This window comes from Megascapheus bottae, chromosome 3 (assembly GCF_031878675.1).
Source record: "Megascapheus bottae isolate mThoBot1 chromosome 3, mThoBot2.hap1, whole genome shotgun sequence".
Taxonomy (NCBI): Eukaryota; Metazoa; Chordata; class Mammalia; order Rodentia; family Geomyidae; genus Megascapheus; species Megascapheus bottae.
The window spans coordinates 90,221,020-90,240,436 of record NC_143511.1 but is presented as its reverse complement, the minus strand read 5'-3'; the positions used below and the strand labels follow the sequence as shown (position 1 = coordinate 90,240,436).

Sequence of the window (19,417 nt, the reverse complement as noted above, 5' to 3'; positions counted from 1 at the left end):
CCGTCCTTGGGCTTTCTCAAGGCCAGAGCTACCGTAGCCCCTTCTCTTTGGTACACTTTTGCTATAGAAATTCACTGTCGCCCAGGCTGGTGTTTGGGTGTCAGCTCAGCATTTTAGACTGGGATGAAGGGACTGCTGAGATGAGATGGAGTGTCAATGGGTTCCAAGCTCAGCCCTCACACTCCCAGACCACCCTGCCCGAGGCCCAGCCAGGAGAGCTGAACACCTGTGCCCTGGTCGCCGGGCCTGGCCGGGGGGGTGGGGGGGTGTTTATTTGTTTTTGTTTGTTTGTTCTTCTCAACCCCATGCTGGATCAAGCACCCTCCAAGGACCTTGCCTGTCCCTTGGGGCCTGCGCACTGGGGAACGAGGGGCTTCTTCCAGTTCTGGAGGCTGAGGGGCAGGCTGGGGTCCTGGCAGCAGCCCTGGTGAGGGTGCCCAGTTGGGAGCAGTGTGGACATGCAGGCAGACAGGGGAGCCCCAGGGACGCCCTCCCGAAGGCCCTCGTGCGCTGGGTGACACTGATGCACACAGGCCTGGGCCGCCGGCGGTGATGTCTTTGGAGGAGGGGTCTCTGCTGAGTCTGCCCACCTCTGAGACAGGGTGTCACCGCTTTTAGGTGCTTTCTCCAGTGACCTCAACATCCCGGTGTCAAGGCCGGGTAGTCATGCAGTGCTGCCGGCCCTTTAGAACAGAGCTGTTAAAACGCCACCGAGACCTCTGCACAGGCAGCTTGTACCACATCAGAGACTCGCCCGGCAGTTCCTGGGCCACTCTGAGCCTAACGCTCCCAGGGGCTGCCCTGGACACGGTGGAGGGCAGGCTAGACTGTCTAGGCCAGGGGTCCAGTCTGTGTGTGGGGGGGTTATACACGTGTGTGCGCCTGCACATGCGTGCCAGTCCCAGAGCTTGAAAGTCAGGGCCTGTGCCGTCCCTGATGTTCTTTTGCTTGTGCTTGGCCACTTGAGCCACAGCCCCACTTCCAGTCTCTCCTGGCGGTTAACTGGAGATAAGAGTCTCATGGACTTCGGTGCCTGGGCTGGCTTTGAACCTCGATCCTCAGATCGCAGCCTCTGAGTAGCTAGGATTACAGGTATGAGCCACCGTGCCTGGCTCCCCTTTTTTTTTTTTTGACAAAGTTGTCAGTTCCTTAAAACATGTACTGGAAACATGTCAGGAAATGCCCTGTGTGGCTGGACAGGAAGCAAAGCGGGACCTGTGGCCGCCAGTGCCCACCCTGCAGGGGCCTGTCCAGGATGTGGCAGTGGCTCCACTCTGCACACAGTGGCAACTTCCTGGGCCCATCAGGCAGAAGAGGGGTGGGCAGTTTGCTGAGAGGGAGGGGGAGAAGGGGAAGGAGGCTGGGGGGAGGAGGGGCCTTGGGTGTCTCCTGGGGGTGAGAGGGAGAGAAGCCTCTGGAGCTAAGGCCGGGTGCAGTGAAGCCAAGACTCCAGCACAGCCTCAGCTCCAGGGATGCCAGAGCCACGCACCGCCAGTGCTTGGAAGCTCGGCCCGCAGGGAGGTGTGGGAACTGGCAGACCCGGCTAGGAAGGGAGACTGAGACAGCCTGCAGGGTCAGTGCTGGCCCGGGCGCCCTCGCTGTGGACTCAGGCTCTGCCAGGTGAGCAGTAAGTGGGCAGGTGTGGCGCCACCTTGTCAGGTCCAGGCAGTACCACCCCACCCCAAGGAGGGAGTGGAGACAGTGGGGCCAGTCCTGCGTGGAGCTGCCAGAGGGCTCCAGCTTGGGGCCCGCAGAGTCCCAGGTCTTGGGTGGACAGACAAGCAACCTGGAAAGGAACACTGAGGCGTGGGTTTCAGAGGGCAGTGAGACCCAGCAGAGCAGCAGGGCCACGGCGGGAGGTAGTGGGTTTGTGAGGCCCTCCTCCTCCTGGCTCCTAGCTCCTCCCTCCTCCTCCTGCCCTCCCTTTGGGGACTGGGACAGGTTAAGTTTAGGGTAAGAAACATGGCACGGAGCCCACAGCCAGCCCTGCACCTCCAAACACCAGCCCTGAGCAGCCGTGTCTGCCCTGGGGGCCTGGGGATGGAGGGCACAGCTCTCCCCACTGGACTTGGCAGAGGCCAGGCCAGTCATTTGCTGCCCATCACCCAGCTTTCCTCCAGCGCATGCCCAGCTCACCAGCTCTCTCATCACACCCACACTAGGGCACCAGTCTCCCCTGACTACTGCCAGCCCCAAGACTCAGCCCGCCACGATCAGTTTGGATCCCCTGGGCTGGGACGCTCGTGAGGGCCAGCCCTGCACTCACTCTGCTGAGGGCGGGCCCTGGGACTGGGGAGGGCGGGGCAGCCAGAGCCTTCAAGAGCCCAAGGTCCCGCCCTGTGCCTGGTACAGAGACGACGCCTCAGCTCCCACCATGGCCGAAACTACCAAGCTCCAGCTGTTTGTGAAGGTTCTGCAGGCTGGCTGGGCAGGGGGCTGGAGGGAGGGGCAACGGGCTGAGGAGAGGCGAGGCAGGGATGCTCTAAGCTCTGCTTTCGGGGGTACAGGTGGAGAAGGGTCTTTTCCTTTCTCCAGGGGGTGGGTGGGGCAGGTGGGTGGGGCAGCCCTCCCCCCCCCCCCCCCCGAGGCTGGGCAGAGCGGGGCAGCTCTACCTGGAGGAGACACCCCTGGGGGAGCCTTGTCTCACCCCGGCCTTGGCTGGCTAGCCCAGACTTCCTAGATGAGCGTCCCTGGACAGGGAGCTGGTGACCAGGCAGTGCGGAGCCAGGCCGGGAGGGAGGGAGAGCCAGAAGCCCCCACGGGCTCTCAGGTCTTCATCTCCTACCGACACTCGTGCTTGCCAGCCACAATGCCATCTGGTGGGCTGGCTGGCAACCCCCTCTGCCCCCATTGCCACCTGCCCAGGGACCTGGAGCCGCCCAGAGGTCTGGAGAGGCCTCAAGCCCAGGCCCACCTGCCTCTGGCTCTCTGTACCCGTCTACGTTCCAAAGACCGAGTCAAGGGCCCTCTAAAGCCTGGAGTGCCTGTGTCAACCAGGCCAGGGCCCTGGCATGGCTCCAGTCCCACGGGCAGTGGGAGGCAGGGGCCCACCCAGCTTGGCGGCAGGATTCCAGTCCAACCCCAGCTCCACCCACTCAGGCCAGCGAGGATGGAGAGAGTGTGGGGCACTGCCCATCGTGCCAGCGCCTCTTCATGGTCCTGCTCCTGAAGGGTGTGCCTTTCACACTCACCACCGTGGACACTCGAAGGTGAGACCCCACCCTGGGCCCCCCGCCCTCTGCCCGTGTCTGCCAGCTGCCTCCCTCCTGCTTGGTGCTCACAGGGCACTGGACGTGCTGAAGGACTTTGCGCCAGGCTCACAGCTGCCCATCCTCCTCTACGACGGCGAGGCCAAGACAGACACGCTGCAGATTGAGGAATTCCTAGAGGAGACGCTGGGGCCGCCCGCGTGAGGGCCCGAGGGCGCAGGGTGGGAGGACGGGGAGCAGGGAGGGTGGCAGGTGCCAAGGGGCCTAACTCGGTCCCCACAACCCACTGCAGCTTCCCTAGCCTGGCGCCCCGCTACAGGGAGTCCAACACTGCCGGCAACGACGTCTTCCACAGATTCTCCGCGTTCATCAAGAACCCGGTGCCCGCCCAGGACAATGGTGAGGCCCGGGCGGGTGAGTGCCAGGCGGGCCCTTGGCCTGGTCCTCACTGCTCCCCTGCCCCCAGCCCTGTACCAGCAGCTGCTGCGGGCCCTCTCCCGGCTGGACAGCTACCTGCGCACCCCCCTGGAGCACGAGCTGGCCAGGGAGCCGCAGCTGCGCGAGTCCCGGCGCCGCTTCCTGGACGGGGACCAGTTCACACTCGCCGACTGCGGCCTGCTGCCCAAGCTACACATCGTGGACGTGAGCAGGGCTCCGGGGCGGGGTGGGCGGCGGGGTGGGGGGCCACCCGAGGCCCTGACCCCCAGCCGCTTGCACCTGCAGACCGTGTGCGCGCACTTCCGCCAGGCGCCCATTCCGGCAGAGCTCTGCGGCCTGCGCAGCTACCTGGACAACGCGCTGCAGGAGAAGGAGTTCAAGTACACGTGCCCGCACAGGGCCGAGATCCTGGCGGCGTACCGGGCAGCTGTGCACGCCCGCTAGCGCCTCGTCACCGGCTGCCCTCACCCACCCACTGCCCTGGCCGGCTCGTCTGCAGCCCCATAAAGGCACCTTGGTCCCCAGCAAGTGTGTCCTGGACATTTGAGTAGCCGTGGGCTGGCAGTCACGGCTGCCCTAACCCACAGCAGGATGCCACAGGTAGGAGTGTGGGGGCGGAGCCAGCTCTTGAGCCCAGGGCCTCCTGCAGTCACCCAGGACCAGGGTGTCATACACCTGGGGGACTGGATTAGGCTCCCAAACCAGTCCAGCCAGGGCGGGGTGCCCCATGTGGCTTGCGGGCGGAGAGCAGAGTGCCACAAGCCCCACCCCAGCCTGGGGGCCAGCCCCATGGGCTTTGCACTGCCTGGCACACCTGAGGCCTTCCCAGCATGCATCTGCCCAGGACTCAGGAAAACATACTTGTGTGGGCCGTGAGTGGCCTGTGCCCGACTGGGGCCGGACCTGGAAAGGAAGGACAGACTCCCAAGGCTTACAGAGCCCTGGCTTCTTCACCTGGCTAGGGTTCTCTTGGCTTCTAGGCTGGCCATGCAGGGGCAGCTGCCAAGGCTAAGAGGTCTAACCAGGAGGAGCCTCCTCCAGAGGGCCGGGGCCCCGGAATACCAGTTTACACACTGCTCCATGTCCAGAGCTGGTTAAAAGGAGGTCTTGGGCTCCTCCCCTAGGCCAAGTCCTACAAGACAGAGTCTGGCCAGCAACTCCATCCCAGGTAGCTGTTTATTTGACAGGGATGAGACCCGAGAGGCAGCTGGAGTCCTGCCCAGTAGCAGGCCAGGCCAGTGAAGGCAGACTGTCCGATGCTGGGGTTGCAGCAGAGGTAGAGTCTCTGGTGCTGGGTTGCAGTCTAGCAGCAAGGCTGGCACCTTCAGAGATCGTCGAAATTGACTCCGCCAGCTGGTTTCTTACTGGGAGGGGAGAGGGAGCAATGCAGTGGGGGTATGGAGGACAGGACGGGGTCCAGGCTGGCAGGGTCAGGTGGGCAATACCTCTTAAAGCCAGGGTTGATGAGGGACTCCCCTGGACACCGTCTCCTGACCCCAGGTCCAGGACCACCTCTCTGTGGATCAGATTCTGGGAGAAAACAAGTGGGGTCTTGTTCTTCCCGGAGGTTGCGCTTCCCTGGGAGACAGCTCCAGAGGAAGGAGGAAGGAGGGCAGACCGTACCTGGCAGGAAGAACTGAGGTCCTGCAGAGCGAGGGCTCTTCCTGGGGCTGGCAGCTGTCCCTGCTACAGCTAGGGAGAACGCACTCAGCTCTCCTACTCAGTGCCAGGAGGGACCAGGGCACGAGCAGGGACCCTGGTGAGGTACGCGGCCGAAGCCCACTCTACCTGCAAGCTGCTTTTCCAGACCACACACGCGTTCAGCCAGGCCCAGAGTCAGCATCTGCAGCCTGGAGGCGGCCTCTGGCCCTGGAACTCTGGCAAGGTCAAAGGCCGGTGCTGAGGGTCCTCCCGAGAGAGTTAGGGATGCTTGGTCCTCTTGCATACTTACAGTCACTGTGTGCTGCTGGCAGGCTGCCCTGGAGGAGGAGGGGCAGGAGTGGGGTGGCCTGCTCCCCCACACCCCATCCCTCCTCCCTGCTCGGGCTCACCTGAATCGGGTGACGATGTCCTCAGTCCCACTCAGGCCAAAACGGGCTTTCTGAAGGGCAGAGACTTGTCACCGGATGCCCGGGTCCCTAGGCCCACACGAAGACACCCAAACCCACCCGGACTAACTGTGGACCACATGACAGGTCAGGGCGAGAGAAGCGCCAGGCCCTTCTGCACCGATGGCCCCGATGGGCGTGGAGGGCGCCCAGACCCCTCAGGACCTGTTACGCACAAGGGCGGCCAGGCTGTCCGGGGAGAAGCAGGTGCTCCAGAGCGCGGACCCATCCGTCACACTGAGGGGGGGGGCGGTGATGGGGGAGGAGGGAGGGAGGGAGGAGGAGGGGAGGAAGGGAGGGGAGGGAGGGGAGGGAGGCAGTGAGGGAGGGAGGGGAAGGAGGGGAGGGAGGCGGTGAGGGAGGGAGGGGAAGGAGGGGAGGGAGGCGGTGAGGGAGGGAGGGAGGGGAAGGAGAGGAGGGAGGCGGTGAGGGAGGGAGGGAGGGGAAGGAGGGGAGGGAGGCGGTGAGGGAGGCTGTCAGCGGCCTCGCCCGCACCCCGCTCCCCCGGGCCCCACTTACTAGAGGTTGAAGCCGCCCTGGTCCCCGTCCCCGCTGCCTTCCCGTTCACAGTAGCACACGAAGCGGGGGGGTCCGGAGCCGGGCGGCCACGTGCAGAGCGGCGGCGGCGGCGGCGGCACCATGGCCGTCTCGCGGGAGCCGGCCGGGCTGGGAGCGACTGAGCCCGCACCGGAGCTGGGCCAGGTCGCAGACGCTGGGGCCGGGCGTGAGGGCGGGACTTCCTGTGCCGGGGGGGGGGGGGGGGGGGAGGCCCGACCGAGAGCCGGCGGGCTGTGTTGAGGGCGGGACTTCCTGTGCAGGGGGGGAACCGGACTTCCTGTGCCGGGGGGGAGGCCCGACCGAGAGCCGGCGGGCAGTGTTGAGGGCGGGACTTCCTGTGCAGGGGGGGGAAACCGGACCTCCTGTGCCGGGGGGGGGGGGGGGAGGCCCGACCGAGAGCCGGCGGACTGTGTTGAGGGCGGGACTTCCTGTGCCGGGGGGGGGGGGGAGGCCCGACCGAGAGCCGGCGGGCAGTGCTGAGGGCGGGACTTCCTGTGCGGGGGTGGGGGACAGGACCGAGAGCCGGCGGGCTGTGTTGAGGGCGGGACTTCCTGTGCCCGGGGCCCGACCGAGAGCCGGCGGGCTGTGTTGAGGGCGGGACTTCCGGGGCGAGGGCCGGCCTGAGAGAGGGAGGGCCGTGGAGCCAGGGGCGCGCGGGATGGGGTGCAGCGGAGCGGAGAGGTGCGGGGCGGTGTGCCGGGAGGGTGGAGGCCGGGGGCGCGCGGTGGGGGGAGTGGGGCGGAGGCGGGGCGGGGCCGCGGAGTTCCTAAGGCGTGGTCACGTCTCAACACGCCCAGCCGAGCCCGCGGCCGCCCTGCAGCCCCCACTCCTTCCCGCCCGTCTGTCCCCAGACGCGCCCCGCCGCGAGCTCTCAGGCCCGAGGCTTGGCTCGAGTGGCGGAGCCTGGGCGAGCTCAAGCCCCAGCACAGGATCCTCTCAGAGAGGCCTCCGCCGGTCCCTGCGCTCTGCCAAGCTCCCTGTCCCCTCTGCTGCCTTCTTACTGTAGCTGCACCCGACAACTTGTGTTTTAGCCAGTGAACGTCCCTCCCGAATGCTCACCGTGACACGGGGCAGCCCAGGAAGACTTCTGACGGGCCTGCAAGGCCAGTGTAGGAGCTTGGCGGCAAACCCCTGTTGGATTTCCCAGGACATCACAGGCCCTCGGCTCCTGGACCTTCAAAAACTTGTCCTAGGCAGCTCAGTTCTGTGGTGATTTGTTAAGCAGCGAAGGGTAATTTAAAAAATGTGTTGTGCCAGGCACAATGGCCCACGCCTGTAATCCTAACTACTTAGGAAGCTGAGATCTGAGGATCTCAGTTCAAAGCCAGCCGTAGCACTAAAGACTCTTACCTCCAATTAACCACTAGGAAATGGGAAGTGGTGCTGTGTCTCGAGAGGTAGGGCCCAGAGTTCAAGCCCCACGGCTGATTAAGGGAGAGTGCTAGGCCTTGAGTTCAAGTCCTGGTACAAAAAATAATAATAATCCAGGTGAGGAGATGCATGTTCATAATTCCAGCTACCCTGGAGCTCAAGACTGGAGGATCTTTTTGTTTTGTTTATTGCCAGTCCTGAGGCTTGAACTCAAGGCCTACGTATGTGATACTGAGGAATCAAGCACACCACCACTAGGCCACGCCCCCGGCCTCCTTTGTCTACTCTTGGTGGGGTTTGGGGAGTCACTGAGTTTTGTCTCTGCAACAGCCAGACAGGAAATAGGCACCAAACGCTTGTGGGCCCCCGGAGCGCGTGGTGAGGATGGCGTGGGCTCCGAGGCCACGCAGAGCCGCAGGCCTTGAGTGCACCCGGAAGGCCTCGCCTGGGCCCACGATAAAAACGGAGCCGGGACAGGCCGGTGGTCTGCGCAGCCGACCGGGTCCACACCCCTAGTTCTGGCTCCCAGCGTGCAGAGAGCCGGGAAAGCGCCTTTCGACGGCCTCCCTGGGGCAGAGCCCAGCCTCGGCCCCTCCAGGGCCGACCTGCCTAGGGCGGGCACAGCGGGCCGCGTGTGGGGACCAGGCCGTGGGGGGACCCGGCCGTGGGGGGCCGAGTCCCCTGGGTGCCCGGGGCTAGGCCACTCTAGGAGGCGTCCCTGCCCGGCACTCGTCACCCACTCCCTTCCCTCCCCTGAAGAAACACACAGCTGCTGGATTTCGCAGTCCATTTATTGTGCTTGGGGGTCGGGGGGCTCTGGAGAAAACGGGGTGTTCTTTGGGGAAGGCAGCACTCCGGGGCTGAGGCCATCACTGCAAGACACGGAGCAGGTGGCCTTCTCTGCGCCGGTGACCCCGCCTCCCGGCCGGGGACCGCCCACCGGCCAGACCACGCCCCACCGAGGACGCCCCGCCCACCGCAAGCCCCGCCCACGCCCGGAGCCCCGCCCAGGCCGGGACGCTCCACCCCCAGGGGAAGCCCGGCCGGCCCCGTGCAGCCGCACCCCCCCCCCCTCCAGCCCCCAAAGCAGCCAGCCAGGCCCGGAGGGACCTCGGCTGCTGTGTCCTCGTCCTCCTCCCGGCCTCTGCCGCTCACCTAGGCCAGCGCGCCCGCACACTCCTCTGTGGAGAGAGGGCCTCAGGCAGCATCTCCGCCAGGCCCTCCCTCCCCGCAGGGCCCTCCCGTGGCCCGTGGAGCTGCTGCCCTGCAGGGGCGTCCGCAGAGGGACCGCCAGGTCCTGGCCCCGGCCGGACCTGCAGCCCTGGGCTGGGGAGGGGACGGCACTCACCGGACTTGGGGAGCAGGGCACCCTGGCTGGGGTTCAGGCCCAACTCGGCCGCGAGCTGCTGCATCTTCTGTGCCCCTTCGGGAAACAGGTCCGGGGTGCGGGCTGAGGTGGGGCAAGGGGAGAGGTGAGCGTGGGGGACAGGGTGGAGGAGGGAGGGGGATTGACTGAGCAGGGTCCACAGCCCCTGCCACAGGTGCAGGGCCGCCCACCCGCGCCTGGGAGGCAGTGGGAGACACTGCAGCGCTCTGGCCACACTTCACCAGGGCACTGTCAGGAGTGCCAGCCCCACCGTTCGCCCACCATAGAGCTGCAGCCAGATGTTCTTCACATCTGCCTTCTGAGTTTGGAAGTACATCACGGCGAAGTGTTTGTAGTCCGTGAAGGGTATGCGGATGTCGGTCTGGGCCATGGCTGAAAGCGTGAGAGCAGCTGAGCCAGGGTCCCTCAGAAGCCCTGCCCCAGTCGTCCATGGCACTGTGGCCCCCCTGTCCACCCCAACCTGCCCTCACCTGGGTTGCTGAACTGCCCGTTCATGGTGCCCTTAGTGAAGGTGGCGTCCATCTTCTGGCATCCTCCATCAGGCCTGGGAGAAGCCCACATATGAGCGGTGGCCCTGCAGGGACCTTGCCCTCTCCAGCCCCTGCCTGTTCTCCCGGCCCCTGTTCACCCCCGTGGTCTTCAGAGGGCACAGGTGCTTGGGGATCGGCGGAAAGCACGGCTCAGTGCACTCCCGGGGAACAGTCTCCAGCCTCCCCTTCTAGACGCTCACCCCAGACACTGCGGCCTCAGCACCTGGGCCCCTGGGGGCCGTGGGTGGCTGTGGCTCAGCCCGGCTGCCAGGGACCTGCTCTGCCTCCCTCGTGTGTCGCAGCCCTGGTTCTTGTTGGCTTTGATCTGGCCTCACACTGGTTCTGTTCCAGCCCGAGCCCAAGCCTAGGCTCACAGGGTCACTCACATGGGGTACCCATACTTGACAGCCAGGTTGCCATCTGCCAGGGCGGTCACCTCAGCCATGGGCATCTTCATGTCGTCCTTGGAGTCCTGGAAGCCCTGGTCATCTGACACGGCCCCGACAATGTACCAAGTTCCCTGGAACTGCGCAGCAGGACGGGAGACCTGGGAGGTGTCCCCAGCCCGGCCTCCAGGCCCACCCTGTCCGCCTTCAACACAGCCCCTTCTCTGGCAGAGCCTGCCTCTGGAGGGCTCTGTAATGGTATCACCCCAGTTCCTTCCCCAAGGGCTGCAGGCAGGGCAGTTGACCGGGGCAGGGGCTGGACTGGGCCTCCTCTGCCCACCCACCATTCGGGGGAAGGGCACAAGTGTCGAAGATGGGAGGGGCAGGAGCCTGGGATGGAGAAGCCGGCAGGGCAGGCGGGGCGGGGGCGGGCGCACCTGGTCGGCATTGAAGTTGTCCTGGACTGGGACCTGTGCCTGGCCTGGAGATGTCCCTAGCAGGGCCAGGAAGCCGCTGACCAGCAGAGCCTGCCACATCATGAGGGATCCTCAGGCGCCGGGTCGGGGCAGAGCTGAGCCAGCCTCTTCCCAGTGGCTTTTATGCCCCTAGGATGCCCCACGGGGCTGGCTTCGGGCCTGGGGGCGGCCCGCTGTGACAGGCTCCCTATTGAGCTGCACCTGGCCCGCTTCCCCTCCACCCTGCCCCAAGTCCCTGAGCTTCCTGTGGGCAGGTCCGGGCGCTTGGTGGCTGGGCTCAAATGTTCCTGGTAGCCTCTGGGCCAGGGGCTCCTCCCTGGCCCCCTGAGCCCCTCTGAGATATCCATGTAGGCCCAGGCCAGGCCTCCTCCCCCTCCAGGAAGGCCACCCAGTGGCCACCCTTACAGTTCAGCCTTGAAATCTGGTGAGGTCCGCCGGTGTCTGGCCCTACACGATTTAAACCATGAGGTTCAGGGACAAGGACCTGAGTGTGGCCTCCTGGTGTGGGTCAGAAAGGGGGATTGGACAGTGGCCAGCCGGGGGCAGGGCTGTGTGCTATGGGAGCCCAGGTCAGGGCCCAGGGGGCCCGAGAGCTGAGGGCAGAGGTGTGGCAGGGTAGCTAAGGCACTGTCTGCCAGTCTAGGTGGAGGCACAGGTACTTGAGCACCGGTTTTTTTTTTTTTTTTTTCTCCCCCAGTCCTGGGCTTGAACTCGGCCTGAGCACTGTCCTTGGGCTTCCTAAGGCTAGAGCTCTACCACTTGAGACACAGCACCACTTCCAGCCTTTTCTGAGAATGGAACCCAGGGCTTCATGCATGCTAGGTGAATACTCTTCCTCAAGGCCACAATCCAGGTCCTTTCAAACAAGGGTTCCTTCTTCTCCCCCCCCCAACCTTATCTTTGCATAATCTGAGTGTGTTAATCCCATGTCTGAACAGTACTTGGGATCAAAAGTTCCCCGGAGGGGCAGGCAGAGGGGTGGACAGCTGCCTAGGGCATTAGCTGCAGAATGACGACTCCTGACAGCCCTACCCCAGCCAGGCTGCCCCTGGCAGCTTGGAAGGCAGTGGTGGAGGGGAGGGGCTGTGGGGAGGTCCCAGCCCTGCGGGGTAGCTTCTCCTTAGGGTCCTGAATGGGCCGAGGCGGAAGCCGACAGCCCCTTGGGTGTTGGTGCTGGGGCTTTGCAGGCGAAAGGCTGGAGAACAGACAAGACGAGCCAGGATCTGACTTGCTTCCAAAGTTTATTCCTCAGAGCCAGGGTCAAGCTGCAGGGGTAGGGGCGCCGTAGGAGCCTGGGGCAGGGAGGAGGGCGCAGGGCAATGACGTCCTGACCACCGGTCACCTAGCTGGAGAGCAGGGCCGACTCAGTGCTGCAGGCAATGCCGTGCCCCCCACCAGAGCCCACTGTCCAGCCCCGAGCGCCCTCCAGAGCCTGGCGCTGGAGCTCAGAATGGCTGCAGGAGAGAGCCCTTGGCTGTCCCCGTCATGGCTCCCCTCCCTGCTCTGCCCTGGTCTAATGACTGGGCCCAGGTCATTCCTGGACGCCTGGTCTGCCGGAGGGGCTGTGTCCCCTCCTCTGCTGGGTGGCAGCAGAACCTGGCTGTGTATGGGGTCACTCTTACCTGGCGGGGCTGGCCCACCGCAAGCCCTCCCTCTCCTAATCTTGCTCATGGATGCATTTATCTGCAGAGAAAGAAGCCCAGAGGCCATGGTCAGTGTCCTGGCCAGGTGCCCCGCCCCCCAGGCCCAGGGGAGGCCCCCTCCCCCACCCCGCAGGCAGAGGACGGTGGCTCCAATCTGATTGCAGTTGCTGCTCCCCCTCACCCGGCTTGGGCAGGAAGACAATGCTGTCCTCTGTGAAGCCCTGGGACTCGCAAAAGGCAGCAAAATTCGCCTTCAGCTTAGCCTTCAGGGTCTGGGTGCGGCCTGGTGGAGAAGAAGGGAGGAAGGAGGGGGAGCCAGGCCGGTGGGGCGTCCACCCTCCCCCCACTGTCCCCCCCCCCCTACCGCGCGCGTCTGGGCCTCCCCTGGGCCCCTCCTCCGAGGTAGACACTCACTGTAGAGGCTGGCCATTCGGAAGGCCTGACCAGAGCCCTGCAGGCCCTGGCTGTACAGCACTGCATACTCCTCATAGTCGGTCTCCACCACGGACACTGAGTGGACGCTGCCCCCGTCTGAGAACACGAGAGAGGAACCAGGCTGGACCACTCAGCCTTCACACCCCTCGCCCACCCCAGCGTGGAGGGGATGGAGGGGTCTTGGCTGTGGGGGGACCTCAGGCCCTTGGCTATTCAGGAAGTTTCCCCTGCCGTCCTCCGGTGGCTCTCAGCCAGCTCCCTGCACCCTGCCTGCAGAGCTGGAGAGAAAGGGCGGGAAGCACAGGCGGGGCCCTGGGCCAGGAGGCGGGATGGACGGGCTCCCTGCAGGCTCCCTGTCTCCAGGTGGGGCACGGGAAGGCCTGGGTCCTGAGGGGGAAACTGCCAAGTGTGGCCCCCCGGGCAGCAGAGAGGAACCTCGGACAGGCCTGGCGATCACCAGTGAGCACCAGAGAGGAGGCAGGTCCCAGAGGAGGGGCCCGGGCGGATCTCGGCCTCTGGGGAGCCGCCTGGGGTGGGGCTGCCCGGCCTTGGCCCCGGGGCGGGGCGGGTGCTCACGAGGACTGTGGTAGGTGTACTGGCCCTGGCGCTCTGTGGGCTGCAGCAGCATGACCCGGGTCTCACACCGGCTCTTCCTGTGGGCAGATCATCCAGGTCAAGAGTCAGCCCAGGGCCGTCCTGTGGGGGGGGGGCTTCCCGGGGGGCTTCCCTAGGCCTGGGGCCCACCTGAGGAAGGTGGAAGTCAGGTTCAGGCTGCCGTCCCCGGAGGAGGCCACCACCGTCTTGCACATGGACAGCACATTCTTTTTCTCCAGGAACCAGCTGGCATTGGAGGCCAGGCCCACGCTGTACCAGCGTCCCAGGAACTGCAGGGGCGTCAGTGCCAGCTGGGCAGAGGTCCACTGGCAGGGCACCTGGCCCCCACTCCTGCCTCTAGGCAGCTCCATTCCCGCTGTGTGTGTGTGTGTGTGTGTGTGTGTGTGTGTGTGTGTGTGTGTGTGAGAGAGAGAGTCGTGGGACTTGAACTTGGCCTGGGCGCTGTCCCTGAGCTCTTCAGTTCAAGGCTACCACCCCATCCCATAACCAAGCCTCACTTCCCACTTCCTGGAGGTAAATTGGAGATAAGAGTCTCAGGTCCTTTTGTGCCCGGGCTGGCTTTGAACCTTGATCCTCGGATCTCAGCTGCCTGAGTAGCTAGGATGACAGGTGGAGGCCAGCACCCCAGGCTCCATTCCTACTTTTTCCCCTCCCTGGCCATGTTCCCTTGTCTGGCCCTGGTCAAGCCCCTTCTCTCTGGAAGAGAGGCACATGCTGTTATCCAGCCTGCATCCCTGTCCTCTCGTGTGCCACCTCACCAGTGGGCAGAGGGCATTGGAGTGAGTGCACCCTGCTCTGGGGGAGGGGCGGGGCCTCTCCTGCTCCCCTCAGTCAAAGTAGCTCCCTGCGGCTGTGTCTGTGTGGGGGGCGGGGCTCCATCCAGGTCCGCCCCACCCCCATCCCTCCATCCACTCTGTCCCCATCCGCCCCACCTCCACCCCAACTGCCCCATCCCTGTCCGTCCGTCCATCTGGCCGTCTGTCCCAGTCTACCCCTTCCCCATCCTCACCCAATCCATTCCGTCTGCTTGCCTTGCAGACTATGGAGGGAGGTGTGGGTGAGCACTGGCCCCGCTCAGGGAAGGACTGTGCAGGTCAGCCTCGTTGGCCGTCCTCCTCTGCCCGGCTGGCGCTGGCCTTGGCCCCGGCACGCTCTGCCTGGCCCTACTGGACTTCTTGCCCCAGCTCCCAAGCCTGCCCGCTGAACCCACTCTGCAGGCGCAGACTGTCATGGGTCTGGGGCTGGAGCCCTCACCTTGTCCTGCTGGAAGTTGGGCTGCACAGAGCCCTGGTCCTTGGCCTGGGTCTGTAGGATGCCCAGGACGCCCAGTAGAACCAGGCCCACCCACAGCGTGCACCGGGTGGCCATGCTTCTGAAGCACAGCAGGGTCCTGGGCTTGGGGCTGGCACTGTGGGCAAGTGGAGGAAGCTGCTGAGCCAGAGGAGCAGCGGGCACTGAGGAGACCCCTATTTATGGGCCAGGCTTGGCCTCCACCCAGAGCCCAAGGCCTGCCCACTGGAGGCTCGTGATGCTGAGGGGGTGGGGAGCCGGTCCCAGCTGCAGCCGCATCTCCCACAGACTGCTTATGTAAGAGGCTTTGACCAAAACAGGCCGGGCTCTGTTGTTCCTCTCATGAGGGCGGGGGTGAGGCAGGGCCCTGCATGGTCAGCCCAGAGACACGGCCGGCTGGGCCTTGCCCACCCCATGCCTGCCGACAGGCAGCTGGATGGGGCAGGTGCCCTCAGAGCTGCCCTGCCTCCGGGGCCCTGGTCACTTCCCACTGGGACCGAGGCCTGCCTCCCATAGAGTCCCTCTCCAGGCCTTGCTACCCCAGCGAGGAACGGAAAGCCCTGTTTGCACCTGAAAGGCCAGCAGAGCAGGCGGTGGTAAAAGCCGCCGCCAAGGTAAAGAAACTCTATCTGCCCAGCAGTGGACCTGACTAGCTATGCTGGGGCCTTGGCTGGTGTTGGGGTTCCGACATCTTCTAGATGCCCTTGGGATAGGACAGAACTGGGTGGGCAGGGGGACCTCAGACAAGCCTGCGGTCTGTGGCTTTCTCCTGGCTTCTGTGGCCTCCTCCCAGCTGTGGATCTGCCGATGGACATGAGCTGTCCTGCCCCCTTCTCACTGCCCAGGGGTCCTGGGGCATCGCAGAGTGAGCGGCCCTGAGGCTTCTTGCTGTCACTGGTATTGGGGTGGCCCGCCGAAGCTGACATGAGAGTGGGGCTCAGAGTCATAAGGCTCTCCACTGGACTCTGAGACTCCCCAAATTCCACTCGGCCTGGCCTGGGGCAGTCCTCTGTGCTGCCTGCTCAGGCCCAGCCATGCCCTGGGCAGGGGAAGAGTCTGCCAGAGCAGGTGGGAGTGGGGGGCCCTGCCCTGGGCTGCACCCTCACCCTGAGGCCTCTGCTGCCAGCACCCCAGGGATGCTGGACCCTGGGAGGCAGGGGGCTGAGGTTCTCAGAGGGGGCCAGGGCAGATAGGAGAGCAGGCACAGGCTGGCAGGTCCGGGCTCCCTTGCTCCTCAGCCCAGGGCTCGGGTGACCCCTGTCTACTTGCAGGGTCATCAGAGCAAAGCCTGGTCAGCCAGTGCTGGGGAATCAGGGTGCTGTGGTTGTGACCACACCTGGACTGCACCCCGGGGACCTGCACAAAGGGGACCAGGACCACAGGCACCATAGTGAGGGATACAGAAGGAGCCGCCAGAGGACCCTGCCCCAGGGAGGGGACAGGTGCCTGGGAGGTGACACCGCTGGGGGGGTGGGAGCAGCCCAAGGGACCTCACCTTCTCCACAGGCCCCACAGTTCCCTGACCAAGGGCTCCAGAAGCCTCCTGCAGGGCCTGCCCTTCCTCAGACAAAGATCCCCCAGGGGGCAGGGGGCACCCTCCCTCACAGGTCCCCCAGGTAGAGATTCCTCAGGAAGAGATTCCCCCAGGAAGAGATCCCCCTGGTAGAGATCCCCCAGGTAGAGATCCCCCAGGTAAAGATCCTCCCATAGAGATCCCCCCAGGTAGAGATCCCCCAGATAGAGATCTACCCAGGGAGAGATATTCAGGTAGAGATCCCCCAGGTGGAGATCCCCAGGTAGAGATCCCCCAGGTAAAGATCCTCCCATAGAGATCCCCCAGGTAGAGATCCCCCAGAAAGAGATCCCCCCAGGAAGAGATACCCCAGGAAGAGATCCCCCCAGGTAGAAGTCCCCCAGGTAGAGATCCCCCAGGTAAAGATTCCCCCGTAGAGATCTACCCAGGTAGAGATCTCTACAGGTAGAGATCCCCCAGGTAAAGATCCTCCCATAGAGATCCCCCAGGTAGAGATCCCCCAGATAGAGATCTACCCAGGGAGAGATATTCAGGTAGAGATCCCCCAGGTGGAGATCCCCAGGTAGAGATCCACCCAGGTAGAGATCACCCAGGGAGAGATCCCCAGGTAGAGATCTCCACATGTAGAAATCCCCCAGGTAGAGATCCTCAGGTAGAATCTCCCAGGTAGAGATCCCTAGATAGAGATCCCCCCAGCTAGAATTCCCCCAGGTAGAGATACCACAGGTAGAGATCCCCCAGGTGGAGATCCCCAAGTAGAGATCCCCCAGGTAGAAATTCCTCAGGTAGAGATCTCCACATGCAGAAATTCCCCAGGTAGAGATCCCCCAGGTAGAGATCTCCACATGCAGAAATTCCCCAGGTAGAGATCCCCCAGATAGAGACCCCCCAAGTGGAGATTCCCCCAGGTAGAGTTCCCTCCAGGTAGAGATCCCCCAGGTAGAGATCCACCAGATAGAGATCCCTCCAGGTAGAGATCCCCCAGGTATACATCGCCCAGGTAGAGATCCCCCAGGAAGAAATCCCCCAGGTAGAGATCTCCACATGTAGAAATACCCCGGGTAGAGCTTCCCCCAGGTAGAGCTCCCCCCAGGTAGAGATTCCCCCAGGTAGGGATCCTCCAGGTAGGGATTCCCAAAGTAGAGATCCCCAGGCAGAGACCCCCAGGTAGAGATTTCCCCAGGTAGAGATCTCCCTCAGATAGAGATCCCCAGGTAGAGATTCCCCCATGTAGAAATCCCCCCCAGGTAGAGATCCCCCCAGGTATAGATTCTCCCAGGTATAGATCCCCCAGCTAGAAATCCCCCAGCTAGAAATCCCCCAGGTAGAAGTCCCCACAAGTAGAGATTCCCCAGATAGAGATTCCCCCCAGGTAGAGCTCCCCAGGTAGAGATCTCCCCAGGTAGAGATCCTCAGGTAGAGATTCCCCCAAGTAGAGATCCCCCAGGTAGAGATTCCCCCAGGTAGAGATTCCCAGGTAGAGATCCTCCCAGGTATAGATTCCCTCAGGTAGAGATCTCCACATATAGAGATCCCCCAGGTACAGATTCCTCCCCCCCCGGTAAAGATCCCCCTATAGAGATCCCCCCAGAGTGCAGGGCTGCCCCCCCAGGTCTGCTGTACTCAAATGCAGCCTAGGAACAGAGCCAGCCCTGAAAGGAGCTGGGGCTGCCAAACCTCAGCAGCCTGAGGGGTGACTCCCCTGCTGGATCAAAGCTTTAATTAAGTGGAAACTAAAGTGTGGTAGAGATGAAGCCAAAAGCTGCCGGCTGGGGAAACAACACAAACCTCTAGATGGGAACTTAGATGCTCAGGACAAACAACACAGACCCACCATAGCAGGATTAAAAGTAAAAACAAACCTACAGGTTAGTGAAAGGATACACGGGCCTCCCTCCCTGAGACCATGGACCCATCAACTGGCTAATATCTACAAGTAAATGTTTAGGGAGAGTGGTAGAGTGGGTCCGTTGTGTATGTACCATAATCGAACTTCCCTTGTACAAGTGAGTCATGATCATTAAAACAACGGGGGCTGGGAGCGTGGCCTAGTGGTAGAGTGCTTGCCTAGCATGCACGAAGACCTGGGTTCGATTCCTCGGTACCACATACATAGAAAAAGCTGGAAGTGGTGCTGAGGCTCAAGTGGTAGAGCTCTAGCCTTGAGAAAGCCCAAGGACAATGCTCAGGCCCTGAGCTCAAGCCCAGGACTGGCAAAACAAACAAGTGAATTGGTTGGGGTAGCTGATACCTGCAGTCTCTCAGGAGACCGAGGTAGAGGGCTTAAGCTTAAAGGCTAGCCTCAGCAACCTGACTTCATTTTCAAACAGCTTTAAGTTTGCAAAGAGAATGTAAGAGACAATGGTCTCCCCACCACCACCCCGTCACCCACACCAGCTCCCAGGGGCATCTGGGCATCTGAGCTTGTCACAGGTGTTGGATCCACAGAGCATCACTGAGCCAAAGCCGCTTGTTACTCCAGGTCCCGGGTCAGGGACCCAGGACCCGCCCTCAGCACTGTGAACAACAAACTAGCAAAACCCAAACGCGACGTGATCGTCTCTGACGAGCGTTGGGTCTGCTTGGCCTCTCTGTGACGGCTCCTCTGATTTGTCTTCACACCGGGCAATTCAGAGGAGCACTGGCCAGGGCCTGGCCTGGCCCTCGGTGTGGTTTGCCTGGCTTCCTGGTGATTAGGGTCTGGCAGGAAGAGTAGAGGGGAATGAAATCTTCACATCACCCTTGGGGACTCAGGGTCTCAGGCCTGGGCCCCGGGGGAAGGAGAGGGGTCTCGGGACAGCTCTGCAGCCAGGCCGTGGCCCCACACTGGGCCTCACCTCTGAGTCCCGGGGGACCAAGGGCTGGTGGAGGGGGGGGGAGGGGGAGGCAGCCGGCCAGCTGGGGTGGGGTGGGTGGGGGAGGGCTGCTCTCAGGCCAAGGTAAAGAACGCACTGAGGTGGGGACTCAGACGCCCCGTGGCCAGCTGGCCCTGGCCTGGGAAGGTCAGCAGCTGCCCCAACAAAGCCCAGCCGGCGGCTTCTGTCCCTCCTGCGGTGGGGACTGGAACCCAAGACCAGGTGCAAGCAGCTCGCATTTCTCGGAGGCCTCCAGTCCACACTGCCTGGGGCCAGGCTGAGCCCCTCCCGGGCCTGGCCTTCCGGACCTCGTCCTCTTCCAACCCCTCGACCTCCAGCACTACGCCGGTGCAGAGGGCCGCTCAGTGCAGGAACGGGACACGCGTCTCCACTGGCTGCCCCTGCCCTCCGTGGCCACCCAAGCCCTAGCCTGGCCCTTAACAGCCCGTGCACAGCAAGCTGGCCTTCATCCCTGGCACCCCTGTCCCCCGGGCCTGAGCTGGCCCTGACTCGCCCTGCCCTAGGACGCTCAGGAAGCCCCACTGAGGTCAAGCTGGTCGGTGGCTGTCCCCACAGAGCAAC

At 63.7% G+C, this 19,417-nt stretch overlaps 4 protein-coding genes across 8 annotated transcripts; 1 reads left to right on the top strand and 3 right to left on the bottom strand.

Annotated features, from left to right (window-relative positions):
* Window positions 1-2,345: 2,345 nt before the first annotated feature.
* On the top strand, window positions 2,346-4,220 carry Clic3 (CLIC family member 3). The gene is made up of 6 exons (XM_090329256.1): window positions 2,346-2,410; window positions 3,100-3,209; window positions 3,284-3,409; window positions 3,502-3,608; window positions 3,676-3,851; window positions 3,933-4,220. The coding sequence occupies exons 1-6, from the start codon at window positions 2,375-2,377 to the stop codon at window positions 4,089-4,091; spliced, it is 714 nt and encodes a 237-aa protein (XP_090185382.1). The 5' UTR covers window positions 2,346-2,374; the 3' UTR covers window positions 4,092-4,220.
* Window positions 4,221-4,805: 585 nt separating this feature from the next.
* Window positions 4,806-6,485, bottom strand: Paxx (PAXX non-homologous end joining factor). 3 transcript variants are annotated; one of them, XM_090329254.1, is made up of 7 exons: window positions 6,275-6,485; window positions 5,932-5,992; window positions 5,699-5,748; window positions 5,436-5,626; window positions 5,271-5,339; window positions 5,093-5,177; window positions 4,806-5,011 (listed from the first exon to the last, which is right to left on the bottom strand). In XM_090329254.1, exons 1-7 carry the CDS (start codon window positions 6,394-6,396, stop codon window positions 4,972-4,974), a joined length of 618 nt encoding a protein of 205 aa, XP_090185380.1. In that variant the 5' UTR covers window positions 6,397-6,485; the 3' UTR covers window positions 4,806-4,971. The 3 variants fall into 3 exon arrangements, with proteins under 3 accessions (XP_090185380.1, XP_090185379.1, XP_090185381.1); XM_090329253.1 differs by having other exon boundaries at window positions 4,806-5,007; XM_090329255.1 differs by lacking the exon at window positions 5,932-5,992 and having other exon boundaries at window positions 4,806-5,007; window positions 6,275-6,360.
* A 1,983-nt stretch (window positions 6,486-8,468) lies between these two features.
* On the bottom strand, window positions 8,469-11,604 carry Lcnl1 (lipocalin like 1). Of its 2 annotated transcripts, XM_090330975.1 has the most exons (7): window positions 10,425-11,604; window positions 9,988-10,127; window positions 9,542-9,615; window positions 9,333-9,443; window positions 9,033-9,134; window positions 8,840-8,865; window positions 8,469-8,556 (listed from the first exon to the last, which is right to left on the bottom strand). In XM_090330975.1, exons 1-6 carry the CDS (start codon window positions 10,524-10,526, stop codon window positions 8,840-8,842), a joined length of 555 nt encoding a protein of 184 aa, XP_090187101.1. In that variant the 5' UTR covers window positions 10,527-11,604; the 3' UTR covers window positions 8,469-8,556. The 2 variants fall into 2 exon arrangements, with proteins under 2 accessions (XP_090187101.1, XP_090187100.1); XM_090330974.1 differs by lacking the exon at window positions 10,425-11,604 and having other exon boundaries at window positions 9,988-10,395.
* An 83-nt stretch (window positions 11,605-11,687) lies between these two features.
* On the bottom strand, window positions 11,688-14,608 carry Ptgds (prostaglandin D2 synthase). 2 transcript variants are annotated; one of them, XM_090330976.1, is made up of 7 exons: window positions 14,411-14,607; window positions 13,286-13,425; window positions 13,118-13,194; window positions 12,521-12,637; window positions 12,288-12,389; window positions 12,086-12,146; window positions 11,688-11,809 (listed from the first exon to the last, which is right to left on the bottom strand). In XM_090330976.1, the coding sequence occupies exons 1-6, from the start codon at window positions 14,522-14,524 to the stop codon at window positions 12,121-12,123; spliced, it is 576 nt and encodes a 191-aa protein (XP_090187102.1). In that variant the 5' UTR covers window positions 14,525-14,607; the 3' UTR covers window positions 11,688-11,809; window positions 12,086-12,120. The 2 variants fall into 2 exon arrangements, with proteins under 2 accessions (XP_090187102.1, XP_090187103.1); XM_090330977.1 differs by lacking the exon at window positions 12,288-12,389 and having other exon boundaries at window positions 14,411-14,608.
* Between the last annotated feature and the right edge of the window lie 4,809 nt (window positions 14,609-19,417).